This window comes from Sebastes umbrosus, chromosome 10 (assembly GCF_015220745.1).
Source record: "Sebastes umbrosus isolate fSebUmb1 chromosome 10, fSebUmb1.pri, whole genome shotgun sequence".
Taxonomy (NCBI): domain Eukaryota; kingdom Metazoa; phylum Chordata; class Actinopteri; order Perciformes; family Sebastidae; genus Sebastes; species Sebastes umbrosus.
Window position 1 is genome coordinate 14,832,463 of NC_051278.1, and position 27,636 is coordinate 14,860,098.

The following is a 27,636-nucleotide window of genomic DNA, read 5'->3' on the forward strand; positions in this document are numbered from 1 at the left end:
AATTTGTTTACATATACTCTTTGAATATTCACATCATCTATTATCATCAGTATTATATCCATGGTTTCACGTCGGACGACTTTTAATGCGACGCCTTCCGCTACCCGTCGTCATTCATCCTCCTGGTTTGTCGACTACAGGTAGGATGAACATTTGTGGCTTCATATATCCTCCTATTTCAGAAAGGTGTTGTTGCTGAGGGTGTTTTTGAACAGCTGAATTTGTTAAAAAGATGACTATAGATAGCTAAAGCTCAGTTTTAGGTGAGAGTGTGTAACATTAGCCGCTTGTTTCCTGGTAGGAACTAGCTATCTTAGGTTGCTAACCAGCTAGCCTAGCAACAGCTGGAGTTAGGCAGCTGTCAGTGTCAACGCTGCCAGGCTCTGACAGTTCATCTAATGCACTTTATACCACACATAAGCAAGGATTTGAACACATCTAAAGCAGTGACAGCTGCTATAACTGTATATGTCTCTTGCATAAAGCTAATAAAGTCACTGCATGCACGCACTGTAAACAATTGCTGTTAATTTACAGCAGGATTTCAACAGTATTAACCTGTTATTGCTAAAAACTGTGCTTTACTGTTAATACAAAAGAAAACCTGTTAAATTACGCTCATAGGCCGTTTTTTAACTGAACTATAATGCATTCTTAAAAAAACAGCAATTTACTGCTGATCATTAGCTTTATTGTTCTTCACTCACATGTTGTTATGATTTGCATTCTGTGCTTGTAGCCAGCTATAGACAGACATTTTGGGAAAAGTGTCAACAAGTCTATTATAGCCTTTTTCCTAAAAAGTGCCTTTAATTTTATTTAGTGTGACTATTCCTATGTCTGTAACCTGCTAAGTCTATTCATCTAGGCAAAAAATAATGTTTATTAAAATGTACGTAAAAAATACAACCTAAATAGTGCATTAAAACAAATCAGTAAGATAATGTAAAAGAAAGGTGAAAATATATATAATGTATCTTTAAACAGTAAATTAACTGTAAAATACTGTGAAATTAATTAAAAAAAACCCAGTTCAAACTGTATTTTTCATTAACAGTACAAAGCTGCAAATTTCAGCAACAGTATAATAATGTTAATTTTACAGTAACATAAAGGCAACCCTGCTGCCAGTTCTTTACTGTTATTTTACTGGGAAATTCTTAACAGTGCGGGTAAATGTCAACAGACCTTTTAGTAACTCAAGTGCTTGTATAATAATGTCTATGTGATTTGGATGAAAGAGACACATTGCTACAGCAGTTCATCAGTTTATTGGCCCACTTCAATCCAATATAATATCCTACAGCTAAGAATCTTGGTATCATCCTTGACTGGAATATGACTTTTGACCATCATGTCACTAAACTTGTCCAGACCTGCTTTCTCCAGTTAAGAAACATTGCAAAAAATCAGATGCGTCTTGTCCTCCACGGATCTTGAACTATTAATTCACACTTTCATATTCTCCCGTCTAGACTATTGTAATTCCCTCTACACCTGCTTCAGTCAATCTGCTTTAAATCGCCTACAGGTGGTTCAAAATGCAGCGGCCAGGTTATTAACCAGAACTAGCCGTCGGTCTCACATCACCCCTGTTCTGTCATCCCTCCATTGGCTCCCTGTAAAATTCAGAATCAACTTTAAGATCATGCTAATTACATATAAGGCACTGCATGACCTCACCCCCAGTTACATTTCTGATCTCTTAGTTACAGATTTGACCTGTCGAACACTTTGTTCCTCTAATCTCGGCCTTTTATCCATCTCCCCGCTCAAACTGCAAAACAAAAGGTGATTGGGCCTTTTCTGTCGTAGCCCCAACTCTCTGGAATCGACTCCCCCAATCTATTAGAGCTGCTGAATCTCTGGACCTGTTTTAAGCGGCGTCTAAAAACCCATCTCTATAGGCAAGCCTTTCTATAGGCCTCATCCATTTTTGTTTGATCTGTTTCTCATTGTTTCTGTGTTTCATATTGTAATTTTTCCTTGTTTTCATCATTGTTTGATGTTTCATTTGTGTGTGAAGCACTTTGTAACGGTGTGTTTTAAAAGGTGTTATATAAATAAAGCTTTACTTACTTACATACTGACAAGGCACTCCATCTAATATAACATTGCACAGGCGAGGGTGTACAGCAAAAGGTCCTCGCCATGGAGCTGGCTCACAGTCTGCTGCTCAATGAAGATGCCTTGGCCCAGATCACTGAAGCAAAGAGGCCTGTCTTCATCTTCGAATGGCTCCGCTTCTTGGATAAAGTGCTTGTGGCAGCAAATAGGGTGAATATTCAGATTTTGGTCATTTCTGAGTGGGATTCATTAGAGGCAGTTTGTGACTTTGTATTGTTTTTTTGCATTTGAATGGCAGGTGGATGTGAAGGAGAAGCAGAAGAAGCTAGTGGAGCAGCTGACAGGACTGATCAGCAGCGCTCCTGGACCGCCAACAAGAAAACTGCTGGCCAAAAACCTTGCTACCCTCTACAGCATTGGCGACACCTTCACTGTTTTCCAGACTCTGGATAAATGCAATGAGATCATCAAAAGCAAGGATGACACACCTGCATACTTACCAACAAAACTGTAAGATCCCATGTATTGTCATTACTTATTTTTTTTAATACAGTCACTGTGTTTTTACATATTCTACTTTATATTATACACATTTGCGTTAAGATATAAGCTGTTCACACTGCTTTCAGTGTTTCAGGCATATACTCTAGACCCACCTTCAAGGGTATTAGCAGTTAAGCCAAATGTTAATCTGCAAAATGACATTTCATGTTTAAAAGGGGGGATTAAGTGCACATTAGCAGATATTATGCTGTGTTTCTTGCTGCTATTAATGGAATCTAACAGTGATTGAAGCTGCATCAGTGTTGTCCTGCAGACTGTGCTGCTCCTGAAGTGCTTTGGTATAGATATTAGATAATAATGTCTTTGGAGCTTTGACATTATATCTAACTCATGGTATTATGCTATTATCATCAATCATCAATAAAAATGAAATAAAAAAAAAAAAAACACTTTCGGCTAGGGCTGCACCTAACAATTATTTTCATCGTTGATTAATCTGACGATTATTTTCTTGATTAATCGAATAGTTGTTTGGTCTATAAAATGTATGTTTAATTTCATTTTAATGCATACAGTAACTTTTCTTGCAGTGCTGCAGTGGCATGTGTTGGAGCTTTTTATGAGAAGATGGGCAGGATGCTGGGGAGCTCCTTTCCAGACACCATTAATAATCTTTTGAAGGCATTAAAGAGTGCAGAGGTATGACTTTTAAGTACAATATTGGGAAATGAAATGCAGTTTTCCATTTTCTTATAGAAAGAATGTATTAGATCAAATTGTATACTGGAGTATAGGAACAGAAATGGATAACTAAATAAATTTGGTATTCAGATTATTTCAATCCTCTTGTGTTTACCTTTACTTTGTCGATGTAGTCCCAAGGCAGAGGAGAGATCCTTCTCAGCCTGCAGAAGGTTCTCTGTGGTCTGGGAGGAGCTGCAGCTTCATGTCACAGAGATATCTACAAGAATGCCCGCTCTCTACTCACAGACAGGTCCATGGCTGTACGCTGTGCCGTAGCAAAGGTTGGTCTCAGAAAAATGTCTAATGGAGCTGTTAAAGAGTTGCAAATTTCACATATTTTTGCTTTGTCATTTATGTTGACGGAACTCAAATGATGTGATGAGCACATCTCCTCCCTATTGTGAAAGACGATTTCCTGTTTAGAAAATATGACAACTTTATATTGTACAAGATGTGTGGCCAATATATTGCAAGATAAGCATCCATATTGTTTTTATGCATCATCGGTATAATGAATTAAATACATGCATAATGTAGATGTAGTTACTAACAGGACTCTTACTACAGGATGTTACTAATCTTTACTCTTCTTGCCTAATCAGTGCCTGTTGGAGCTGCAGAATGAGGCAGTATTCATGTGGACCACAGAACTGGAGAACGTGGCCACTTTGTGTTTCAAATCCTTGGAAGGATCTAACTATGGTGTTCGGGTGGCAGTGGCCAAACTGCTGGGGACAGTCATGGCCACTGCCCTAATGCCCAAACAAGCAGCTGGTAGGTTAAAGGGATAGTCGGGTGTTTTTGAAGTGGGGTTGTATGAGGTACTTATTCATAGTCAGTGTAAATATCTACAGTAGATGACGGTCGGCACGTCCCCAGTTTGGAGAAACAGACAGGAGTTAAGGCACGGAACTAAAGCAATGTACTGCTGTGGACGGGGCCGGCAGCAAAACATAATTTCACCACCTAAAAGAAAAGCCCACCTAAAAACATCAATATCAGTTTAAGGTGGCTAAAATACGTTTTGCTGCCGTCCCCGTCCACAGCAGTACATTACTTTGCTTCTGTGCCGTAACTCCTGTCTGCCATTCCAAACTGGGGGCATGCTGACCTTCATCTACTGTGGGTAATACACTGACTATGGATGAGTACCTCATACCACCCCCACTTCAAAACACCCAAACTATCCCTTTTAAGAGTTGATTTGTGTAATTAATGTTCGGCTGCTTTCATGTTAAGTAGACTAGCTCGCCACTTTTGTCCTTCATGAGCTCAATACTTTTTTTTCCTCAGTGATGCGTCAGAACGTGAAGCGGGCCACTCTGGAGGAGGTGCTGGAGTTAATGGCCACAGGCTTTCTGCGTGGTGGATCCGGCTTCCTGAAGAGCGGAGGGGAGATGCTGAAGGGGGGAGGCTCTGTCAGCAGGGAGGTGCGGGTGGGCATCACACAGGTGAGATGAATCCTGAAATATAAGAATCTGAGCCTGCGTTGTCTAATTCAACCGCTTCACACGTGATCTTTCTTTCATTTTCTCCAGGCCTATGTTGTGTTTGTGACTACACTCGGTGGTCAGTGGCTGGAGCGCAACTTTGCCACATTCCTGTCCCACGTTTTGGACCTCGTATCTCACCCACGGGCCACGCAGACACACGTTGAGGCTGTGTACTCACGCCGCTGTGTTTCCTTCATGCTACGCGCCACCCTGGGGGGCTTACTTGGAGAGAAAGCACAAATTGCAGCCGGCAAAGAACTCTGCCAAGCCATCAGCAAGCAAATGAGGGCTGTGGGTAAGGAGGATGGGGGGGAAATATCACGGTTCAGAGCATTACAGAGTAAGTACTCATCCATTATTATCACTTTTTAATTCACCCTTCATTCAGTACTACAATTCTTGCATGGTTTGCGCTCGTGTTTTGTGCGGAGATGGTTTTTCTTTTCTGTCTTTTGTTGTGTGCGGAGATGACCTTCCCTATTTCTGCTTTGCTTCCTGCTTTTACCTTTGCTTCTTTTGCATCGCTCTCCTCTTTCTTTACTTTTCTTTTTAACCACAAGCAGCATCATAATGTCGGTAACATTATCCACTGCCAGCTCAGCATTCAAGTTACTCATGCTTGCATTATTGCATAGCCTCCGTGGCTGTTTGCCATTCTGTTATTGCATTACAATCCCTAAGGAGCATGGTATAACTCTTTCTGACTGTTGACATCTGGCTTACAGCAGCAGAAAAACTGCATGTGCCAATAAATTCACAGACACATTTAGTAGGAACAAGCCATTGCCCCCCCACAGCAACAAGACATAACATTTGCAAGTTTGTCCATTATTTAGTTTTATTGATTTCAGTTCCATTTTTTTCTGTGTAAGAACACATCAATCATTTCTATAATCACCTTTATCTCATTCAAAAAGGATGATTCTTACTCTGATTTGCTTTGCAACCTTTAAACTGATGTCAAACATACATTCTCTTGTTCATATTGATGTTAAAACAGAATTTAAAAATGATGTTGAATGTCGTTATCTGTTGAGACGTGGTCCTGGGCTCTTCTCTATACTTGCTGCTTGTAGCTTTTCCAATCAGCTAGATCTATGAGACTCTATGAGACTATCTGTGCTAAAAGTAACTTGAAAAATATCTCCTGGATACATGATGGTAGTGGGACCTCCTAGTGTATGTTCCCCTTTTTATTCTACAGCTGGTTCCCGGTAGGGCTGGGCGATATGGCCAAAATCTTCTATCACGGTATAGGCTCTATACAGGCTCAGTGACGTAGGCCCGAGGGGCCCAATCACAGCCTGTCATGGCCAAGTACAGATTTGTTAGGGTTGAAAGGGCTATAGCTTAATTCACTGGATGCTGCGGAAGACAGCATAAAGCATTAGTACGAACTTGAGTTCGAGTTCAGTCAGTGATATAAAAATCACACAAATTTGTATTTTAGAGTGTCCCAAAAAAAAAAGGCTTGTATTTGCTCATCTTTCATTTCAAAAAGCTGACAAAACAGTGTGCAAATGTCTGGTATTAATGTAACCAGAGTTCTTCCTCATCTTGGGTTGGTTGGTATGCCTCCTCCTACTCTACTTCACTCTTCACTCTCCCAAATCCTGTTACCTTGTGACACAGCTGGATTCACAAGAATCCTGAGATCAGGCGAGAATATCTACCGCAGTGGAAACGATGTGGTCAAATCTCTACTGCTAGACACATTTCTATCGTCGTACAGTATATACCATCATATCACCCAACCCTAGTTCCCGGTGTCCTAAGTTTTATGGAATAACATGACAGCCAAAGTTCAAGAAGCAGCTTTAAATCTCTTTCTAAAGTTATTTACTACTTTCTCTTTCTTGTGATCTGTCTTGTCTGTTGCCTATTCAGAGCTCTGAGGATTTAAGTTCTTGATAAATGACCATCAGACATTATTATTTACCTGAATTCAGATTTAAGTTTTTGTTTTTTTTTGTTTTTTTTTCATATTTATTCTTTCAACTATAACCATTGTTTAATGCATTACACCTTTTTTGTTTAAAACAATCCTCAGAGCTCTGTGGCGTATAGCAGCGTGCTCTTCAGTATTTTTAAGGATTCCAGTTGAAAAACTATGCAGATTCATAATGTGTGACAGCGAAACATGGACTAATGTGGACAGCCAGTTATGTTATTACAATGTATTTTATGTAATATGTCAGAATTATAATTAACTTAATTTAAAAGTGTCTTGTTTTGAGAAAAATCTCAACCTTAGTTGCAATTCAGTGCAGGTCACCTTATCCATCAATGCTGCTGCACACATTCTTTTTCACACATTCTTCACCGTCTTGTTCAACTTGGAACATTTTTGCATTTTTATACTGACAAACCCTTCCTGTTTGTTTCTCTTTCTCTGCCGCATGTTTTTCCAGAGGCAGTTGTGAATGACATGAGTGGAGAGAACAAGGCAGGGGCAGCTGATGTCTCTGCCAGTCAGCATGTCATGGTGTGTGCCCTAAAGGAGCTGGGCAGTCTGGTTCACAGCTTGAGTGCCACATCTTCACCACTCATCCAGGAGCCTTCAATAGGTGAGACACACAAAATATTAAATGGGACATTCCTTTCAGTGCTCTTAAAGGGATAGTGCAGGGGGAATTACCTACAGTAGATGACGGTCGGCACGCCCCCAGTTCGGAGAAACAGACAGGAGTTACCACATGGAAGCAAAGCACTGTAATGCTGTGGACGGAGCCGGCAGCAAAACATATCTTAGCCATCTAAAAGAAAGGCTCACCTAAAAAAGTCATCATCAGTTTAAGTGTAAGCTATATTTAGGATATTTTCTCCGGTTTACCTTGCCGTCAGAGAGCCCTTTCTGATGGGGAACTAAAGCCGTTGTATCCATCTATGCTCTCACCAAAACCATCAGACTCCTGTCTGTTTTTCCAAGCCGGGGGCCAACCATCATCTACTGTAGGTAATACACCCGAAATGATGGATAAATACCTCATACGTCTCCACTTCAAAACACACAAACTAACCCTTTAAGTTTCTATAATCACAAATTGGGATTACATAGATGATAATAATCCTAGCAGGAGTGAAAATTTGCTTACTTAGCCAACTTGTATGACATTGGCCGCATTTTCTGTAACTTTTTTAATGTGTAATATTGTAAAATCTTACATCCACTTATTTTACTGACTGAAATATACAGTATAAAGTGCTCACCGTAAATGCTCTTGTTGTATGTTACTCTTTAAAGTGAATGAATACTTTGGAGTCTCCAATCAGAAGGAATGAACTTAGACTGGATTCATTCACAACTTCACAAGCATATTCCATCTCCTCCTCCCAGGACTCCTTGAGACTGTGACCTCAGTGCTTCTGCACCCGAGCATGGCGGCTCGTTTGGCCGCTGCGTGGTGCTTGCGCTGTGTTGCCGTGGCGCTGCCCTATCAGTTGACCCCGCTGCTGGACCGCTGTGCGGAGAGAATCAACAACCTGAAGAGTTCGCCTGAGGCTGTGAGCGGCTACAGCTTTGCGATGGCTGCTCTGCTGGGAGGCGTACACCAGTGTCCTCTGGGTATCCCCCACTCCAAGGGCAAGGTGTGTAGCTCCACAATGTAATCTTGTTAATCACTGAGGTCTTTCTGACTTTCTGTAGCAGCCTCATTGATTGCCTTATATAGATTTAAAGGTTGTCTTGGTTTTTTTTTTCTTGTAGTTGGTGGTGAGTATAGCTGAAGACCTCCTGAGGACAGCCGCTCAGAATAGTCGACTGTCCCTGCAGCGCACACAGGCTGGATGGCTGCTGCTGGGTGCCCTCATGACTCTGGGTGAGCCTCTCTATCTTATCTCTTGGCTTTGATTCATAAACAATACTGTCTCCCGCTCTCTCGCTGACATTGTTTTGTGTGTGCCCAGGTCCCTCCCTCGTGCGCTATCACCTTCCCAAGATGCTGCTGCTGTGGAGGAACGTGTTTCCTCGCTCTCAGAAGGAGCTGGAGGCAGAAAAGGCCAGGGGAGACTCCTTCACCTGGCAGGTCACCCTGGAGGGCCGAGCTGGAGCACTGTGTGGTAAAAGAAACACGGCGCCCTGTTTAACCTGCACATGCTCTGTAATGTTAGCAGACACAATTCTGAGCAACACGCCTGTTCCTTTCCTCTGTAGCCATGCGCAGCTTTGTGGCCCACTGTCCCGAGCTGCTCACAGAAGATGTGATCCGCAGACTGATGACTCCCATTGAATGTGCCATGACCATGATGTCTCAGTGAGTGTGATGCTTTTAAGTATGAAGTGTGTGATAGCTATTTTTCGGCATTTCTTTCATTGTTTCCAGATTATATATCTAATGACTGTAATGTTTTGCCAGTGTACCTGCCATCATTAAGGTCCATGGTGCTCACCTGAAAGCTAGTGCAGCGATGGTGAGGCTCCGGTTGTACGACATCCTGGCTCTGTTGCCTCCTAAGACCTATGAAGGTAACACGGTCACTTCTACTTTTATTTTTTAACAGAAGTTAAGAACATTTATGGAAAACCAGTATTGTTCTTTTGTAGGCAGCTTTAACGCCCTCCTGAGGGAGCTGGTGGCAGAGTTCACTTTGACTGACAACTCGGCCAACACTACCACCTCCTTGCTGCGCTCTCTCTGTCACTGTGACGACAGTGTGCTCATGGGCTCCTGGCTACAGGAGACTGACCACAAGTGCATAGAAGATCAGGTGAGTAAAATCCTCAATGACATGATGAATCCAAAAATGTAATACCACTACATATATGAAGAATAAATGGGTTCTCATTTCTTTTAGCCATTGCTTAAATATAACGATTAAAATAAGCAATATTTTTGCGTGGCGGTATCGAATCGATACAAAGACAAGTATTGATCTTTTATTATATAAACTATTAACCTCTTAACAATCCGACAGCCCGTTATTCTGTCTTTCAGAGGCTGTACCTGTCTCATTCTTAACACTAGAGTGAAGATACTGGTATCATATGAAACTAAAAACCTAAGGAATCGATTGGTACCAACCATGTCATACTAACTTGTCACGAAAAACAAAATAGAGCTTAATAACGATCCCAAACGTATGCTAAATTGTGGAGAGGAAAAACTGGCATGGCCATTTTCAAAGGGGTCCCTTGACTTCTGACCTCAAGATATGAGAATGAAAACTCTGAGATGAACAGAGTGAAAACTGTATCTCATTACATAAAACAGATGTTAACAAACTGCATAATTAAAAATGACTACCTAAAATACCTCAAATTTGAATTTATTACCTAAAAAAGGTAATAAATCGCAATATATCTTATCGCAATACTCAGCATATGGCGAAATGTTCGCAATAATATTGTATCATGACTTAAGTATCGTGATAATATCGTATCGTGAGGCCTCTGGTGATTCCCACCCCTTACTATCTATACTTAACATTATCCATTATTATCTGATGGTCACTATTGATACTAATGTGTGATCGTTCCTAAACAGCTGCAGCCCAACAGCGCGTCTGGCAGCGGAGCTCTCGAACACGATCCCTCCTCAATCTACCTGCGTGTTCCTGTCGGCGAGGACATCCCAGGGCCTCTCCCTCTGGGTGTGTCCGTCATCGACGCTTCAGTGGCTCTGTTTGGTGTGGTTTTCCCCCATGTCTCCTTCAAACACAGGTGAGAAGTTTAGTTGTTGCGACAGACTTGTCAACATTTTGCAGCTTATTTTCAATGTGATATGTTGGTTCTCTTGTTGGTTTGTTATGTATTATTTATATTCACTGTTGATGTTTGTTATATATTCCACCCGACTTATATGATTCAGGCTGCAGATGCTGGACCACTTTGCAGAGTGTATCAAGCAGGCTAAAGGAGTTCGACAGCAGGCAGTCCAACTGAACATCTTTACTGCGGTACTTAGTGCCCTCAAGGTGAGAAAACTTCCTATCTTCTTATAGGTTGGGTCAGTAATGCAGAGAAACTAGCGCGAGTATATTAGATTTTTAAAATGATCCAAACGGAAAACCGAGCCTAGTGTTGCCAACTGTTTTCCAGTGAAAGTAGCCAGCAGCACTAGCTCCAAAAGTCGCTAAATTTAGCGAGAAAGTCACCAAGTCGACAACACTGACAGTCCGTCGCTTCAGGCCGCCCTCCAAAGCCACTATCAAAATGAACGTAAACAACAAACATAGCTATTGTCAGTACTCACAGCTGTCAAGTTAGCAGCTTGTGGAAGACTCTGGTGACGCACAATGAGTGCACTGGCAGAGTACACAGATAGGCAGCCACAGATACCGTTTTTTTTATTATTTGTTATTGATTGCTGTCGAAATGTAATGTAATTTCCACAAATATATCAAAATATGTATTTGAACAACACTACCAACCCTAGCTTTAAGACAGGAATATCATATTTCATTATTCAGGTAATGAGTAATAATAACGTATCTCTTCCTGACTGAAGGGTTTGGCTGAGAACAAGAGTACTCTGGGTCCTGAGGAGGTGCGTAAGTCGGCCCTGGCCCTGGTGATGGGAGCGCTGGACAATCCCAACCCCATCCTGCGCTGTGCTGCTGGAGAGGCTCTGGGCAGGATGGCTCAGGTGGTGGGAGAGGCTACCTTCATCGCCAGAATGGCACAGACCAGCTTTGATAAGTGAGCATTTCATATCTGTATTATCTGTTCTTTTTTCTCTCTCTTTATTCTGTTACTTCTCCTCACATCACACCACCGTTAAAATCAGTTACAGAGAAAACAATTGTAAGTCAAGGATGTTTTCAGGAAGATAAAAGTGTCAGTCTTTGATTGTCTGTATAATCTATCTTACCTCTCTATCCTTGGCTGTAATCATGTGATCCATATCTCTCCTATTTCCAGACTGAAGTCTGCCCGTGATGTAGTATCAAGGACGGGCCATTCACTGGCTCTCGGCTGTCTGCATCGATATGTTGGAGGAATTGGCTCAGGCCAGCACTTAAAGACCAGCGTCAGCATCCTGTTGGCTCTGGCCCAGGATGGGTCGTCTCACGAGGTCCAGGTACAGTGAATTACTCAGGAGGGATGGATGAATTTTTTTCTGTTGTTTTTTTCCATCTGAACTGAATTATAGTTGTGCTTACTTGGATGAACATGTGTTGTGGTTTCTATTTTATTTCATTTCTAAACAGAATTTAAAAAGAAAAACACCAAGTTTGTTTCATCATTTCTGCTTTACACATGGCTAATTCAGATATTCTCTTTTTATCAGACATGGGCTCTGCACTCTCTGGCTCTGATTGTGGATTCTAGTGGTCCAATGTACCGAGGCTACGTTGAACCCACGCTGTCCCTGGTACTCACCCTGCTCCTCACTGTGCCACCTTCCCACACAGAGGTGCACCAGTGTTTGGGCCGCTGCCTGGGAGCTCTCATCACCACCGTGGGACCAGAACTACAGGGTAACTGTGGCAGAAATAAAATCACAAACCTCCTTGTATCAATGTTAATTTTGGCAGCTATTTTAGATTTAGTCTTAGTCTTAAAACGAAAATGCTTATTAGGTTTAGTTACATTTTAGTTATTTTTTTATCCTTCATAGTTTTTGTCAGCAATTTTTTTTTAATTTAATCTTAGTCCTGTTTAGTCATCAGATTATATTGAACGTTTCTGTCATTTTAGTCAAACTTATTTCACATAAAATTTAAATCTTATCTTTATCTGGTGAAAAACACAGGTTGATTGATTACTAAGTGCTCCTTATTGCGCTCATTAGTGATGCATGGTTCAGTCGCACCCACCCAGTCCGTTATGAGAGCCAATCCGCACCGCCCAACAGGTAAAAATATACGTTACTCAACTGCCCGAAGCCGACCCTACCCGCAAACCACCAACTTTATGCATTATAGTAGTGCAATTGTAAGGACTGAGGTGTGAGACAAGAAGGCCGCCGTAGCACGCAGCAAGACTGACAGAGAGAGGGGAAGAGAATGTGCAAGGTGACAAAAATAAAGAGAGATTTTGGTAAAGTTTTTATGTTTTTAAACTACATTTTAGTCTCCTCTTTTTTTGTCAACGATATTGCAAATTTGATATCGTCACCATTAGCGTTTAATGACGTCGGTGCCGTCTCGTCATCGTCTCGTCTTAGTCATGGAAAAAAGCTTGTTGGTTAACGAAATTAACACTGCCTTGTATGACTGCGACTCTCTCATTTAGCTCATTTCTTTAAAAGCCATGTAAATATGATATACCCTTTCCTGGGCAGCAGGTGGCAGTGTAATCACACTACTAAGACCTACTGTATATCCTCTGCTAAAAAAAAAATGCTGTTTGTTTTTGTCTCTCTTCCTAATCTGTGTCATTGGTTTTGTTAGGAAATGGAGCCACTATCTCCACCATCCGCTCGTCCTGCCTGGTTGGTTGTGCCATAATGCAGGACCACTCGGATTCCCTTGTGCAGGCAGCTGCCATCTCATGTTTGCAGCAGCTGCACATGTTTGCTCCACGCCACGTCAACCTGTCCAGCCTGGTGCCCTGTCTCTGTGTAAGACATGATGAGACATAGTGAGTTTCAGACTACAGTAGTTATAGTCTATCTTAATCTTAATCATAATTTTCTATGGGATCCCGCAGGTGCACCTGTGCAGCTCTCACCTGTTGCTGCGTCGCGCTGCCGTGGCCTGCCTGAGACAGCTCGCTCAGAGAGAGGCTGCTGAGGTCTGTGAGTACGCCATGAGCCTGGCAAAGAGAGCAGGAGACCACAATACAATCAGTGAGTACAAATTGTGAACAAGAGCTTTCTGTTTAGTTGGTATACCTCGGTGAGACATTGTGACTCTTACTGCGCTGACTTGGTCCCTGGTTTAGAGCTGAACATCACGGAGACCGGTCTGGAGGGTGTTCTGTTCGGCATGCTGGATCGGGAGACGGACAGGAAGCTGTGTTCTGATATCCATGATACACTGGGCCACATGCTGTCGTCTCTTGCTGTGGAAAAGCTTTCTCATTGGCTGAAACTCTGCAAAGATGTCCTGGCAGCAACTACAGGTAAATCTTCAAAACAACAAAATATGACACATTACCACTTTCTGTCTCCAAGGAAATTAAGGCTAGAAAAGAAGACAGTATCACACAATTATTCAAGTCAGGTTTGTATTTATAGCTCAATATCTGACTAAATCTTCTCTTTTACATCCTCGTATCATGAATGTGTCCATCTTCTTCTTCAGATGTTGGAGCACCAGTTGTATTCGAGGTGGAAAAGGATGAGGAAGACGGCGAGAAAAAAGACGAGATGGACGATGACACCATGTTCACAGGCCTGGGCGAAGATGACAAGACCAAGCCCTCTGTGGCACCGCGCTGGGTGACGCGGGTATTTGCCGCGGACTGCTTGTGCCGCATCATCCTGCTGTGTGAGAATGACAAGGCGCACTTTGACCTGGCAGCTGCCCGCTCTGCACAAGCCAAGAACATCAAAGGTACCAGAACAGAGTAGCTCAGAGTTCACTTAGAGGATTTGTGATTGATTTATGCCACTTGTGATCTGTGTCTGTGCTTCACATAGATTTTCTAAAGTCATATACCAATATTAAAACTGTTGCCTACAGAGAAATATAAGGAACGTCTTTTCTACTGACCAATATTCCAGCTGTTTTTGCGACCTCCAGACAGTTCAAGTGTTAGCTGCTGAATAAAGCTCATCCATGTGCTTTTATGTAAAGATGGAACAAGGCTAAAGATGACTAAGTAAAAGTAGGAGTATTTTTTTTTCACCGTGACAGATAGAGGAGCCAGTATTTTATATAAGCTCCTCCGAAACAAGGCAGCCTTCTGCAGACCAGGCAGTAATGGCACAGTGTAGTGATTTTTCAGCTCTGGAAGCAGCTAATGCAAATTTAGTGACTGGGATTGAGTGGATGGTTGGTCTGCATGTGGGTGTGTCCAACTAATCCCTTGAAAGGTGCACTTCAGTTGAAACTCAATTAAATCTTAGCCTCAAAGTCAATATCCAGTTTCTTTGAGTCAACCTCTAAGAACTGATTTGTTGTGTCCTTCTAAAGTGTTAAAAAAGCAAAGACAGCGACCATTGAGGAGGCAACAATTGTGCCTTCTTGCTGAGGTGCAACCCATCATTTAAGGATTACAAAAGCACATATTAAACAATGACTAGCAAATGTTGAAATTAACATAAATTAGGGCTGTCAATCGATTAAAATATTATATCACGACTAATCACACATTTTTTATCTGTTCAAAATGTACCTTAAAGGGAGATTTTTCATGTGTTTAATACTCTTATCGACATGGGTTGGGCAAATATGTTTGCTTTATGCAACTGTATGTATATATTTATTATTGGAAATCAATTAAAAACACAAAACAGTGACAAATATTGTCCAGAAACCCTCACAGGTACTGCATTTAACATAAAAAAATATACTCAAATCATAACATGGCAAACTCAAGCCCAACAGGCAACAACAGCAGTCAGTGTGTCAGTGTGCTGACTTGACTATGACTTGCCCCAAACTGCATGTGATTATCATAAAGTGGGCATGTCTGTAAAGGGGAGACTCATGGGTAACCATAGAACCCATTTTCATTCACATTGTAGCTTTATTTATTTATTTTCTAGTTTCATATGATGCCATTATCTTCACTATAGCTTTAAAACTGAGACCACTACAACCTAAAAATTGCAGGTTGTGTTAATACATTAAAGAAATTAGTTTAAATTAATTTGCATTGATGCGCTATTATCGCGTTAACTTTGACAGCTCTAATATAAATCTGTTATAAATTCTATCTTCTGATTGATTAATGTGGCTGCTCACTGAGGTCACGTTCCTTACAGTGATTATAAATGTGTTTCTATTCCTCACACGATCCTCGTTGTTCCATCTCTGTCCATCCAGGAGATCAGCTGGTGCTCCATTTGTCTGACCTCATCCGCATGGCCTTCATGGCGGCCACGGACCACAGTAACCAGCTGAGGATGGCCGGCCTGCAGGCCCTGGAGGACATCATTAAAAAGTTTGCGTCCGTACCGGAGCCTGAGTTCCCAGGGCACGTTATCCTGGAACAATACCAGGCCAATGTGAGTCAGAAACACATCAGATGACAGATCAAACGTCCCAACTTAATAATGACTCAGCAAATGTAAAACTAAATTGAAAGAAGTGAACATTGTCCCTATCATATATGCATTTAGGTCGGAGCTGCCCTCAGACCTGCCTTTTCACCTGATACACCGTCTGACATAACAGCTAAGGCATGCCAGGTAAGACACCCTGCTCTAGTAACGAACATTTACAAGAAACGTTTCACCAGCTGAATGAGTTATACACCATTTCACTTCATAGCCCTGTTTGAAGTGTGCAACCTCTGTTTGTACTGTAGCATTCGTTCCAATGAACAGCCCCTGCATATATTAATATATTTTGATGATGTTAGAGGCTTTTGTAGCAATGTTACCACAGTGGCCGTTAATTACCACTGCTCAGTGACTCTTCATTCCCTTAGAACCTGGCAGTGTCAAGTTTTCTGCCTTAATGCTCAACTTATTTGACTGATATGAAGAATGAGTGACAGTGGAAAATACCAAACATGCCTGTCAGCAGTATTATTCAAAATCCCTCCTCTCTTTGACATTCCCCTCTGAGTCTCTGGCTCAGGGTTTGTGCCCACTCCAAATATTTCTGTTCTTTCTGAAGGCCGAAAGCTTGATCTCAGGGTTTTTCATTTTCTAAAAGGAATGATTCACTTAGAACCAGGGATGCACAATATATATATATATATATATATATATATATATCGGGCCAATAATGGGAGGTTTATATTCTTATGCATTATTCCGATAATGAAATTATAGCCGATAAATAGAGCCAATAATTCAAAGCCAAATTGCTTTAATTGACTTAACAAGCGCAGCAAATACACACTCCGATACAATAAACCAGTATGCTCCTTTAAAGTTGTTTTGTGATCTGCCAACATACATAGAGAAGAAGAACAAGCGCAGCACGCTGACTAGAGAGCCAAACATGTCGTCGATGTGGACGTTTTTCACATTTTCAGAGGAAGACAACACGATTGCAATTTGCAGTCTGAGTTTTTTGATGTACTTTAGTAGAAAAAAATAAACATTTGAAGAGTCAGATCTTATTTTTGTTGTTGCTGTGTTAACAATATTGAATATTTTATATTGAAAAGACTGTATGCATGTAACAAACGGAAATTGTCACGTGTTGCTGGACATTTGTAGGAAATGCACTAAAAATGAGGAATAACTCTTTGTAAGATATCATACAAACTGTTGTATGAGGATACGTTGCGTGCAGGGTCACATGACATGACCTGCAGAGAAATGTGACTATAGTTCTAATAAGCTAACAAGGTGTCTCGCTAAGTACATTTGCATCATGACTCATTTCTAACTCTCCTTCTCCTGCCCTTAGCCACCTGACACTCTAATAGCAGTTCTCCTCAGAAGGATATAATCTTCTAAATGTCTGCTCCACTTGTACAGCCCTAACATGTCAGCCCTATTTATTAATAACTGTTCTTTGAAACCAGCAGCCCCTTTAATAGCATGTAGATATGATGGCTAATCAACCTTGAATGCTCTTTTATTTAATGTAGGCTTTTCATTTTTCTCATTAGTTGTAAGGCCGTGGGTTCCTGTACATGGTCAATTCACTTGACCATTTATTAACTTGACCCCTCTGTGTGACTACAGGTTTGTAGTACGTGGATTGGTAGTGGCGTAGTCAGTGACCTCAATGACCTGCGGCGAGTCCACAACCTGCTTGTGTCGTCGCTGGACAAGGTGCAGGCTGGGAAGGGCTCGTCCAGTCAGCTGTACAGTGAGAGCGCCACCACAATGGAGAAACTGGCCGTGCTGAAGGCGTGGGCTGAGGTGAGACTGATGACCCCGATCAGAGTACCGTCCCATATTTGTTACACTGCAAATGATGTACATAATAAACTACACACTGGCTTTCTTTCTCAGGTGTACGTGGTGGCGATGAAGATCAAGAAAGAGGCCGAGTCTAAGCCGGCCAAACCAGTCCGAACTGGAGACGACGACGAGGATGAGGACGACATGGGTGCCGATGTGCTTCCGCCCGACAGCCTCATCACTTTGGTGCAGCCAGAGCTGCCCTCGCTGAGCCGCCTGTGGCTGGCCATGCTGCGAGACTACGCTCTGCTCACTCTGCCTGCCGAGTTTTCCAGTCAGCTGCCCCCTGACGGTACGAGACAGATTCTTGCCTTCCAAATGCAGATCAAGTCTGGATCAAATCTCTTCATATGCGTGGCATTGCAGTGTTTCTAATAGTACATGAATGTTTAGCCCACTTCCAGCACTAGTGTTTGAGTTCTTTGCTCAATTTTTGGTCCCATAAAAGGAGTGATTTTATTCTCTAGAGAGCTTCTCCGGACATTACCAAAAAAAAACTCAATGTGATTTGGACAGTTTCTCATAAAATGTCAACAAAAACATCTTATTATCGTACTGTCAAATAGCTGTTTTGATGGGATGTATTGTTGGAGCTGTCTTTGGGCACTAAATTGAAATTTGTCATTTGTTTACCAATGGGTGAAATGTAATGAATATTTCAGGTGGCCTATAGATAAATATACAATTTCTGTATATACAGTTTACCTCCTAGCCTCTTTTGCAATCATATGATGCCAGTATCTTCACTCTAGCATTAAAACTGAGTCCACTACAACCTAAAAATCGCAAGTTGCTTTAATGTGCTAAAGAATTTAGTTGCGTTAAAACAAATTTGCATCAACATTGCATTAACTTTGACAGTCCTAATACATTTACTTAAATTGTATTTTATATTTTATTGTATAATTGTATAAATCACATTTCGAAGTAATATGGTCATTTCACATTATTGTGTGTCTGTGTTCAGGTGGAGCGTTTTATACTCCAGAGACGATAGACACAGCGAGGCTCCACTATCGCGGTTCGTGGGCCCCCGTCCTGCATGCTGTGGCCCTGTGGCTGAGCAGCACTGGGTTCGGAGCTGGTGCTGAGAAAGAAGAGGTCCCCTCAGCTCCCTCCAGGGTTCCTGCCATCACTCAAGCAGCCACCTCCACCACTAAGACCTTTGAGGAGTCGGTCAGAGACAGGATGCATCTCATGTTGGGTAAAGAGAAAACACTTTTTTTCTTTTTGTTTACCGTAGAGCCATGGATCCTCCTCCCATCTGCCGACAGTGAAAGGGATGGTGCTGGATCGAAAAAGAGAATAGCATGAACACACCCTAAGTGCATTTCTGTGTTGTGTCTCTCAGGTGTCAGTATAGAGTTTCTCTGCTTCCCCCGACCCGAGGAGCCCATTGAACACGTGATGTCCTGCCTGCACGCCCTGTTCACTCTGCTAGAATCTCCATGTGCTAAGATCCATATCGCAGAGGACCAGGTAAAGACACAAGACAAGAGTGCACAAATTACAGATATATGGTGGAAGATTTGTACCACTCTTGTATTCAAAATGTATTCTGAATTACACATTCAGTGTGACATCTGAAATAATTAGGGCAGCCCCCTCTTAGTCGACTAATCTGTTGTTTTGGTCTTAGTCTACTAAGATTTCTTAGTCGATTAGTTGTTTTTTATGCTTTTTTCATGCTGAATGACTTATTTCCAAGAAACTTCTGAGTACATTTCTGGTAATCACAATATTTAAAGTGGTGCTTTTGTGTGATTCTTTGCAGAGAAACTGCAATCTGTCGATTGTCATTGATTTCATTCAGCCACTAAATGTCGCATTCTCCCTCCCCTGTTTCATTGCATTTACTTCACAACAAGTCGTTGCCAGGCAATTACCGTCAATCTCAGCCATTTATCCGTTTTTTCCACAATAACTGACGACCCAGAGATACCACGTGATACCAACGTTGTTTTACTATTGGCTCACAAGTAAGGGATAATGTACAGCGAAACGGTCATTGTTGTGAAAGAACCCCCGACAGGGTGATGCTGCACCCCGATCGCCCTGAAGGGGATTCTTTCACTACAATGACCGGCTTGCTGTACATTATCCCGCTTATTACACGGCTACTTAAGAAATCAATAATTTGACACAGAAACGGTCCGCCAGAGTCTGACATCAGAGCCCATAGCAACGCTCTGCCGTACATAGCAACGGTCTGCTATGCCTAGCAATGGTCTGCTATAAAGAAATAGCAGACCATGGAACGCTGTGATTGACCAATCAGAATCGAGTATTTAACAACGCGGTATAATAAATATGTATAAATATTAAAACTCTGTGCTGCATTTTGTATTTGCGTTTTAGGAAAAATAATTTGTATTTTCTTATTTGTATTTTTGGAAGCTGTTTTTTTTACTCTGTTTCAATTTGTAATTTAAAAACAGCGTTACTGTCAAATGTTAAAAGAAATTCAAGCACTGCATGAACCACAATTACAAATTCAACTGACAGAGCATGAGTTTCGTTGGGTGGTTTTGTTGATTGCAGACGTACTTTATCAAATAACTAGTATCAAGTGGATTTTATGCCGCGTCCCTTTGTTATTTACACCTTGCAGTTATTTCATTGATCTAGTTCAAGTGATATATTTACCCCTGACTGATCACCACCTTAGTGCAAATATGTGGTGAATACCACAGGGTCACGTGATATTTACTGACTTTAAGAGGTGACAAGGATCTTTCTAATGCTCCATTAAACAATTAACTGCCACACAATGGATAACGGGATACTGAGGGCTTCAAAGGATACGTAGATTGTGTTTTACAAATTCAGAAAAAACAGGTTGTATTTCTCGGCTGCATTTGGGGGAGGGTTTGAAATGGGACAGGTCTATGTCGGCCCTATGACGTATTCGGTCTAGAAGTGTCGACTTCAGAGGCTCCGGCCCCTTAAATTGGGACACAGTATGTGTCTCTGCTGCTGTCACGTAATCATTACAGTCTCCTGTCAAAAACTAGAACCACATACTATGTTTGTTTGCATGGGAGGTGCGGGATCATTCTTGCTTTTGGCCTATTTTATATTTTGATAAAGATTTTCTGTTCTTTGGAATAGCAAAAAAAAATTATATTAATTTTTGTTAACATAGAGTATGAAAGTATTTAAAGATGTTTTTATGGGGATTGAAACTTAAAGGATGACTTCGATATTTTTCAACCTGGACCTTATCTTCCCATGTTTTCAATTTCTGAAATTGGTCCAGTATCGAGGGAGAGCGCTGTAGACGGCAGCTGCTCACAGGCTGCAATATGGTGCCATTGGGGCAAGCTGACACCATCATTTACGTCCACTAAAAGTGCTTGTTCTTGCCATGACAGGCTCTGATTGTTATTATAAGTGTCTGAAAGAGTCTCGCTCGAGAAGAAGTCTCATTCTGAAATCTCGCAAGGTGACGAGTTGCCGGTAGACAACGGTGGAATAATACGTCCACGGAGGAAACGTGAGGGCCAGCCGGGCAGAGTTTGTTGTGTCTTTAGTGTTATCTAAAAGATTTTCAATGTCATGGCTGAGTATTTAGATGATTTCGACAATGTGGGTGAGGTCTTTGAATTCGATGGCCACCCGTATTTATTTGCCGGAGTATACGGATATTCAGATTTCACAACGAGACTTCTCCTTGAGTGGGACTCGGAGTATGAGTGGAGTTTAAATAACAAACACAGCGGATCGAGTGAAAGGTAAGAAAAACGTTTAATTCTCTGTAGGGTCCTTTCCATAATATTGTCAGACACTTATAATAACAATTTCACAAAGTGTTGTCTCCATTAGTCACTTAGACAAAAAAACATGGGGAAATAGGGTCCAGGTTGAAAAATACCAAAGTTACCGTTAAAGTTTGAGAAGCTCTGTATAAAACCACTTATTACTCTGATAATACAACTGCTTGTGTTGGAAATGTGCCAAGGTGATGAGTCTGATGTTCGGGCAGTGGATGTTTCACAGTGGCATTACTGTAAATGTTCTTTCTGTTGTAGCTGTTGGCAGTGGAGCTGCTGAACGTGCTCCACAGGCTGCTGTTGACCCGGGATCCTCCTGCTGTACAGCTTCAGGTCACTGCGGTCGTACAGGAGACTATCAGGGCTGCACAGGACCACCTGCAGCGACAGAAGGACCGCAAAGGTCAGGAACTAATCTGTTCTAAAGGCTCAGCCCTGTTAAGATTACATACACTTAAAGTCCCAGTGAAACAGAAGTTAGAGCATCTTAAGCTTATGTACTGTGAGTATTCCCTAGTGAAACAGAATATTGGAGCAGTGTACAGTTACGAGAGGGATTTAAATCACCTCTGGCTTCTAGTTAGAATATATATATATATAAATATATATATATATATATATATATATATATATATATATATATATATATAATATATATATATATATATATATATATATATATATATATAAATATATATATATATATATATATATATATATATATATATATAAAAATATAATACATATATATATATATATATATATATATATATAAAAATACAAAGAAATTGATTTATTGTCATTTTTTTGCATATAAGGTGCACAATGACCGGGGATGTGATTTAAAAGGGTTAAAAAGGCATGACTGAACAAAAGGGTATTAATATCAATATTAAGTCTGTTACATTTTATATTCATAGTAAAGTTGTTTCAGATATGTGGCTGTTTGAGTGATCTAGGTCACTGTGTTATTTTGTTCAGGCAAAGAGGAAGAAGGCGAGAAAGACTCTGAGCCCAGCCTCGGGGAAGGAGGAGACACGGGGGAGCTCGTCCCCGGCAAGTCTCTGGTGTTTGCAGCCATGGAGCTGCTCGTGTTCGTCCTGGTCCGCCACTTACCGCAACTTAACGCACGTGTGAAGGAGTCGCCCAGCCATGTGCCACTCAGGCCTCAGCGACTACCCGAAGAAAGTGCCCGCCTGGTGGCAAACACAGTTTCCATCCTGGCAGAGCTGCCCTCGCTCTGCTCTCCTGCTGGTGAGACCTGAAGCAAACTGCAACAACACACACACACACACACCATGCAAAATATGAAAAAGACACATTGATAGCAAGTCTCGCTTTACATTATTTCTTACTTAATACCCTACTTGTTCAGGTTTGTTTATGCTAATGTTAAATTAAACTCTTACACTCACGCTGACGCGGCTGCGGTTTCTTTGTGCCTTTCAGTGATCATATGGTATTAGAAACTGCTATATGCATTTGTGTGATATTAAGAGTAAGTATGAATATTATTAGCATAGCAATGTGGCGTTTACTATGAAGTTTGTTTTCGCCTTTACAGGAAGCATGACCATCCTACCCACGGTGCTCTTCCTAATCACGGGGGTGCTGAAGGAGACTGCGGTGAAGACTGCTGACAACTCGGTGCCGGTGACTGTGTCGGCTGCCCTGCAGGGCATCAAGACCATCATAACCTCCCCACTGGCCCGGGTGGAGAGCATGCAGACGCAGTGGACCGGCCTTGTGAGGAGCAGCCTGGCGTCTGTACTTGAGCACTCACAGCCAGGTAAGCGAATACATGTTTGACCGTGACCTCATGGCAAAAAGTATGACATCATTGACAGTGTGCATGCTTGTTTGTGTTTTTCTGTAGATGAGTCCAGGCCTGACATGGATGAGGTCAGTATGTTAACAGCAATCACACTCTTCCTGCTGTCTGCCAGCAATGAACTCGTAGGAGTAACCGTCCTGCAGAAGGGCTGCATGGACCGCTTCCGAAACGCCCTCAACTCCAGTGATCCCTGGGTAAGCACCTACAGTATATATTATACAAACACAGCTGAAGCATGATGAGACTCTCAACCTGGACACATTGTGAATGCCTGATCAAAAGATGTATCCCAGATATATGTGACCAAGTTAAAGGAACTGTACGTTTTTTTAATTGTTTTTTATTGCCAATGTGTGAACAGGTTGTAACCTAACCTAAAAAATGAGACCTTGCGCGACTTTCTAGGTTTCCTTTATCAGCCTGTAAACTGCTTTTCATGTGAAGAATGCGGGACGTTTTTTCCCGGGAAAATCCAACAGATATGATGTCATGCACGCTCAGTCTTGTGTGTGTCGCCTCATGGTACCATAGCCTCCGTCTTTTCCACGCTTCCCATTCATTGTCTATGTAAGCAGCCGTGCAATGCATTCTGGTAGCGTGGTGGCACGATTCGAAGTTGAGGTCTAGGCTACTTTATCAGGGGCATCTGGCACGACTCGCTGCTTCTGGAAACTCCCAGGAAACTTTTAAAATAACCGTTGTCAATCAAAAATGAAGACAGATTCAGCAACTTCATGGCTTATGTCTCACATAAAATGTTTTCAGAAACACATTTCGGTGAACTATTTTCTTGGTATAAGAAAAGAAAGTTTCCAAATGAGCTGCCATGTTGGCTCCGGTTTGAGAGGGAAAGCTTTCGTCCAATCAAGTGCCTAATGGCCATTTTGCCTTTATTAGATAGCGAGAGTGACAGTTATGAAAGGGGGAGAGAGAGAGGGTATGACATGCAGCAAAGGGCCACAGGCCGGATCCGAACCCTGGGCCGCTGCGGTAAGGACTGAGCCTTGATACATTGGGCGCTTTACCAGGTGAGCTACCAGGGCGCCCCACCATCACTGTATTGACCGATGCTTGCTCGCATCTACGTAGTGAGAGCACAAGCGCAAGCAACAGGACGTTGACTGTCGTTGACTTAACGGCCACAGGGTTTCACTGTGAACAAGCAGTGTCTGATTCTTACATCTAGCCTCTTTAAGTGAGTGCTTCCACTCTTTCTGACACAGGTTCAGGCGCGGTGTTACCAGCGGCTGTTGTCGGTGTTCCAGCACTCCAGCCGAGCCCTGTCCACTCCGTACATTCACGCTCTGGCTCCGCTCATGGTGGAGAAGCTGAAGGCAGTGGAGCGCAGTCGGCCGGGGACCGCTGCTGAGCTGCAGGCCGTGCAGGAGGGCATCCGGGTCCTGGAGAATCTGGTCGGCATGGGTGAAGAGCAGAACCGTGAGTATGCCTCCGTCTAATGGACCGCTATTTGTTCCATTAACGTGTTTAGCTCCATTAAAGGAGGTCTCTTAAAGTATTTAGCTCAGTGCCTTTGGATGGGTGCTGTCAGAGCATTAGAGCATTAAATGTTTAATATAGAATCCCTGCGCTGGTTTACTGTCAATTTCACTATTGATTGTTCAACATTATACTATATTAGATATTCTATATTATTTATTCAAATTATAAATTGTGTATCTTGTTCCTGCTTCCTCTTGTTTTGCATACTTACAGAAAATGCAATAAAAAAGTTGATTGTTTTCATATTTGTGTTATATTAAGCTATGATGTATTGTAGTTTATTTCATGACTGGTGTTCAACCAGTTTCTATTTGAGCTGCAGCCTGTGTTATATGTGCATCACATATTTTGGGCCGCAAATACAGATTATTTTCATTACAAATTGATCTGCCGATTATTTTTGATTAATCTCTTAGCCTATAAAATGTCAGGAAACAGAAAATATCCATCGCAGTTTCCCAGAATACATGGTGACGACTTCAGAAGTCTTGTTTGGTCCGACCAACAATATTCAGTGCTTTAAATGTAAAGAAAGGGAACAAGGAAAAGCAGCAAATTGTCGCATTGTGAAACTGACAGCAGAGTTTGGTAATTTTGCTTGAAAAATTAGTCAAACAAATGAGATTTATCCAAATAATTAATTTTCTGTCGATCGTATTAGATTTTCTGACAAGAGCTGCAACGATTAATCAATTAGTTGTCAACTATTGAATTAATCCCCAACTATTTTGATAATCGATTAATCATTTTGAGTATTTTTTTAAGAAAAAAAAGTCCAAATTCTCTGATTCCAGCTTCTTAAATGTGAATATTTTCTGGTTTCTTTACTCCTCTATCACAGCAAACTGAATATCTTTGAGTTGTGAACAAAACAAGACATTTGAGGACGTCATCTTGGGCTTTGGGAAACACTGATCGACATGTTTCACCATTTTCTGACATTTTATAGACCAAACAACTAATTGATTAATCGAGAAAATAATCGTCAGATTAATCAACAGTGAAATTAATCGTTAGTTGCAGCAGTATTTCTGACCCTTTTAATAGTTCCAGCCCATCCAATGCATATGTTTACTTCTTAAATCTGGCACATCTTGTCCACTACAAGTAAATAATTGATACAAAATTGAACACCTAACATCCCTCGATGACCTTGATATGTATAGTCAGCAGATGTTTTAGAGATGCTCTCACATACTTTATCTGGGTTGCTTTGTTGTTACTTTAGTGTGTTGAATTGATCTGCCAGGGCCTTTGGGAACCGCTGTCTCACTGTCTTGAGTGGTGCCTCGTATATCTGGTCTATCTGGAGTACTGAGTTTGTGGCCTTGTTTCCATTTGTGTCAGTGCAGATAAACTCTCCCAGCCCTTTTCTGTTGAATTAGTTTTGCTGATTTTAATGTCTTGTTTTTATGTGTTTTATTAGGGGTGCAGTTGCTGGCTCTTCTCGTACCAACTCTCATCTCCTACCTTTTGGATGAAAATGCCATCTCCTCCGCGTCCCAAGTCTCCAAAGGCCTGCATGATTTCGCTCTCCAGAATTTGATGCGGATTGGCCCCCTCTATCCAGCTGCCTTCAAGATAGTAATTGGTGCGGCACCTGAGCTTAAAATCCGTTTGGAAGCTGCTATACGGGCCAACCAGGCCAGCAGCAGAGCCAAAGCTGCAGCCAGGCTAGCGCAGCCGACGATGCAAGCTGGACCAACCATCAAACTCAAGACGAGCTTCTTCTGAACTCTCCAAAATGCACTGTACACTCTCACAGCCTAAATTAATGTTGTCTTTTTAGGTTGCTGTCTGTCAAGAGTCCCACATGTAACGTCTGTATCAACTACAGTTTCTTAAGTGTATTTATTTATTCTAGATGTCATCTTTGTTTTTGATGGATAAGAACTCTTCAAGTCAAGAAGGTCATTATGTAAATATCATTAAAAAGCATATGAATGTTCATTTTTTTTTTTTTTAAAACAGCTCACTCTCTGGACTTGCACATTTACAAAGGGACACATTTTTTTAACATCCTTTCTCCTGATTTTGTCCTTTTTTTGTTTGTCCAAAAATGTATGTTTACTGTGCCATTTTTACGTGATTTTGCATCACCACGAGCATGGCAGTTATTTGTTTTCCTTTTGATTCCAATCATGCATGTTTGTTTTAATGGAGCTGGTTTAGTATATGACCTCAGGGTCTGCTGATTGTTACTGATGGATGTTTTTTTTCCCCTTTTTTTCTAAGAGATGTTTTTCTCTTAAATTATGTTGTAAGCATTAATTTTGATCATTTATTTTGAGCCCATAATGAGATTTTGAGTCCTTTGAATATTAAATGCATCATGTTTCCAAATTGTTTTGGGGCAGAAATTGTACTTCTCACAGACAGTTAATTGATCTACTCTGCTGATAAATGGAGGGGATACTAGATCTTTTAATATACAGTATGTGCTGCATATCATACAGACTGTTGTATTGCTTATAACTGATTTTTAATATCTGTCTATGTGTAATAGTTATATGAATGGGTGGGCATCATATCATCATAAATTGGCAGATTTGTTGAATGTTACATTCCACCCTCATTTCTTTGAAATAAAGTTGCTTTGACCTCACTGTGCTGATGTCACTTATCAAAAAGTTCAAGTTTGTTTTATGAAGTAAAGTTCAAGTATATTTCCCAAGTATACTTTATGTAATAAGTATACTAATATCAATATACTAGCAGTATACTTGTAAGTGTACTACTTCAATACTTCTTGAGACTAAATTGGCCCACTTTTTAATTTATAAAAATATACTTTTAAG

At 41.3% G+C, this 27,636-nt stretch overlaps 1 protein-coding gene across 2 annotated transcripts; it reads left to right on the forward strand.

The window, feature by feature from the left end:
- Positions 1 to 27,468, forward strand: heatr5b (HEAT repeat containing 5B). 2 transcript variants are annotated; one of them, XM_037783017.1, is made up of 36 exons: positions 1 to 140; positions 2,123 to 2,277; positions 2,366 to 2,577; positions 3,162 to 3,270; positions 3,447 to 3,596; positions 3,918 to 4,089; positions 4,609 to 4,766; positions 4,854 to 5,148; positions 7,220 to 7,375; positions 8,146 to 8,396; positions 8,515 to 8,626; positions 8,715 to 8,867; positions 8,962 to 9,061; positions 9,164 to 9,273; positions 9,352 to 9,515; positions 10,292 to 10,467; positions 10,616 to 10,721; positions 11,255 to 11,445; positions 11,668 to 11,827; positions 12,038 to 12,227; positions 13,143 to 13,312; positions 13,402 to 13,540; positions 13,636 to 13,815; positions 13,998 to 14,249; positions 15,687 to 15,868; positions 15,983 to 16,051; positions 17,510 to 17,689; positions 17,783 to 18,023; positions 18,699 to 18,935; positions 19,083 to 19,210; positions 21,763 to 21,907; positions 22,486 to 22,758; positions 23,069 to 23,293; positions 23,381 to 23,532; positions 24,562 to 24,775; positions 26,265 to 27,468. In XM_037783017.1, the coding sequence occupies exons 1-36, from the start codon at positions 86 to 88 to the stop codon at positions 26,570 to 26,572; spliced, it is 6,270 nt and encodes a 2,089-aa protein (XP_037638945.1). In that variant the 5' UTR covers positions 1 to 85; the 3' UTR covers positions 26,573 to 27,468. The 2 variants fall into 2 exon arrangements, with proteins under 2 accessions (XP_037638945.1, XP_037638946.1); XM_037783018.1 differs by having other exon boundaries at positions 4,854 to 5,103.
- Positions 27,469 to 27,636: the final 168 nt, after the last annotated feature.

Excerpts from the sequence above, each read along its gene's own strand:
- heatr5b (XM_037783017.1), top strand. The coding sequence starts at position 86 with ATGCGACGCCTTCCGCTACCCGTCGTCATTCATCCTCCTGGTTTGTCG. Across the intron at positions 2,278-2,365 it reads TGCTTGTGGCAGCAAATAGG|GTGGATGTGAAGGAGAAGCA; the intron begins GTGAATATTCAG and ends TTTGAATGGCAG. Across the intron at positions 19,211-21,762 it reads TCCATATCGCAGAGGACCAG|CTGTTGGCAGTGGAGCTGCT; the intron begins GTAAAGACACAA and ends TTTCTGTTGTAG.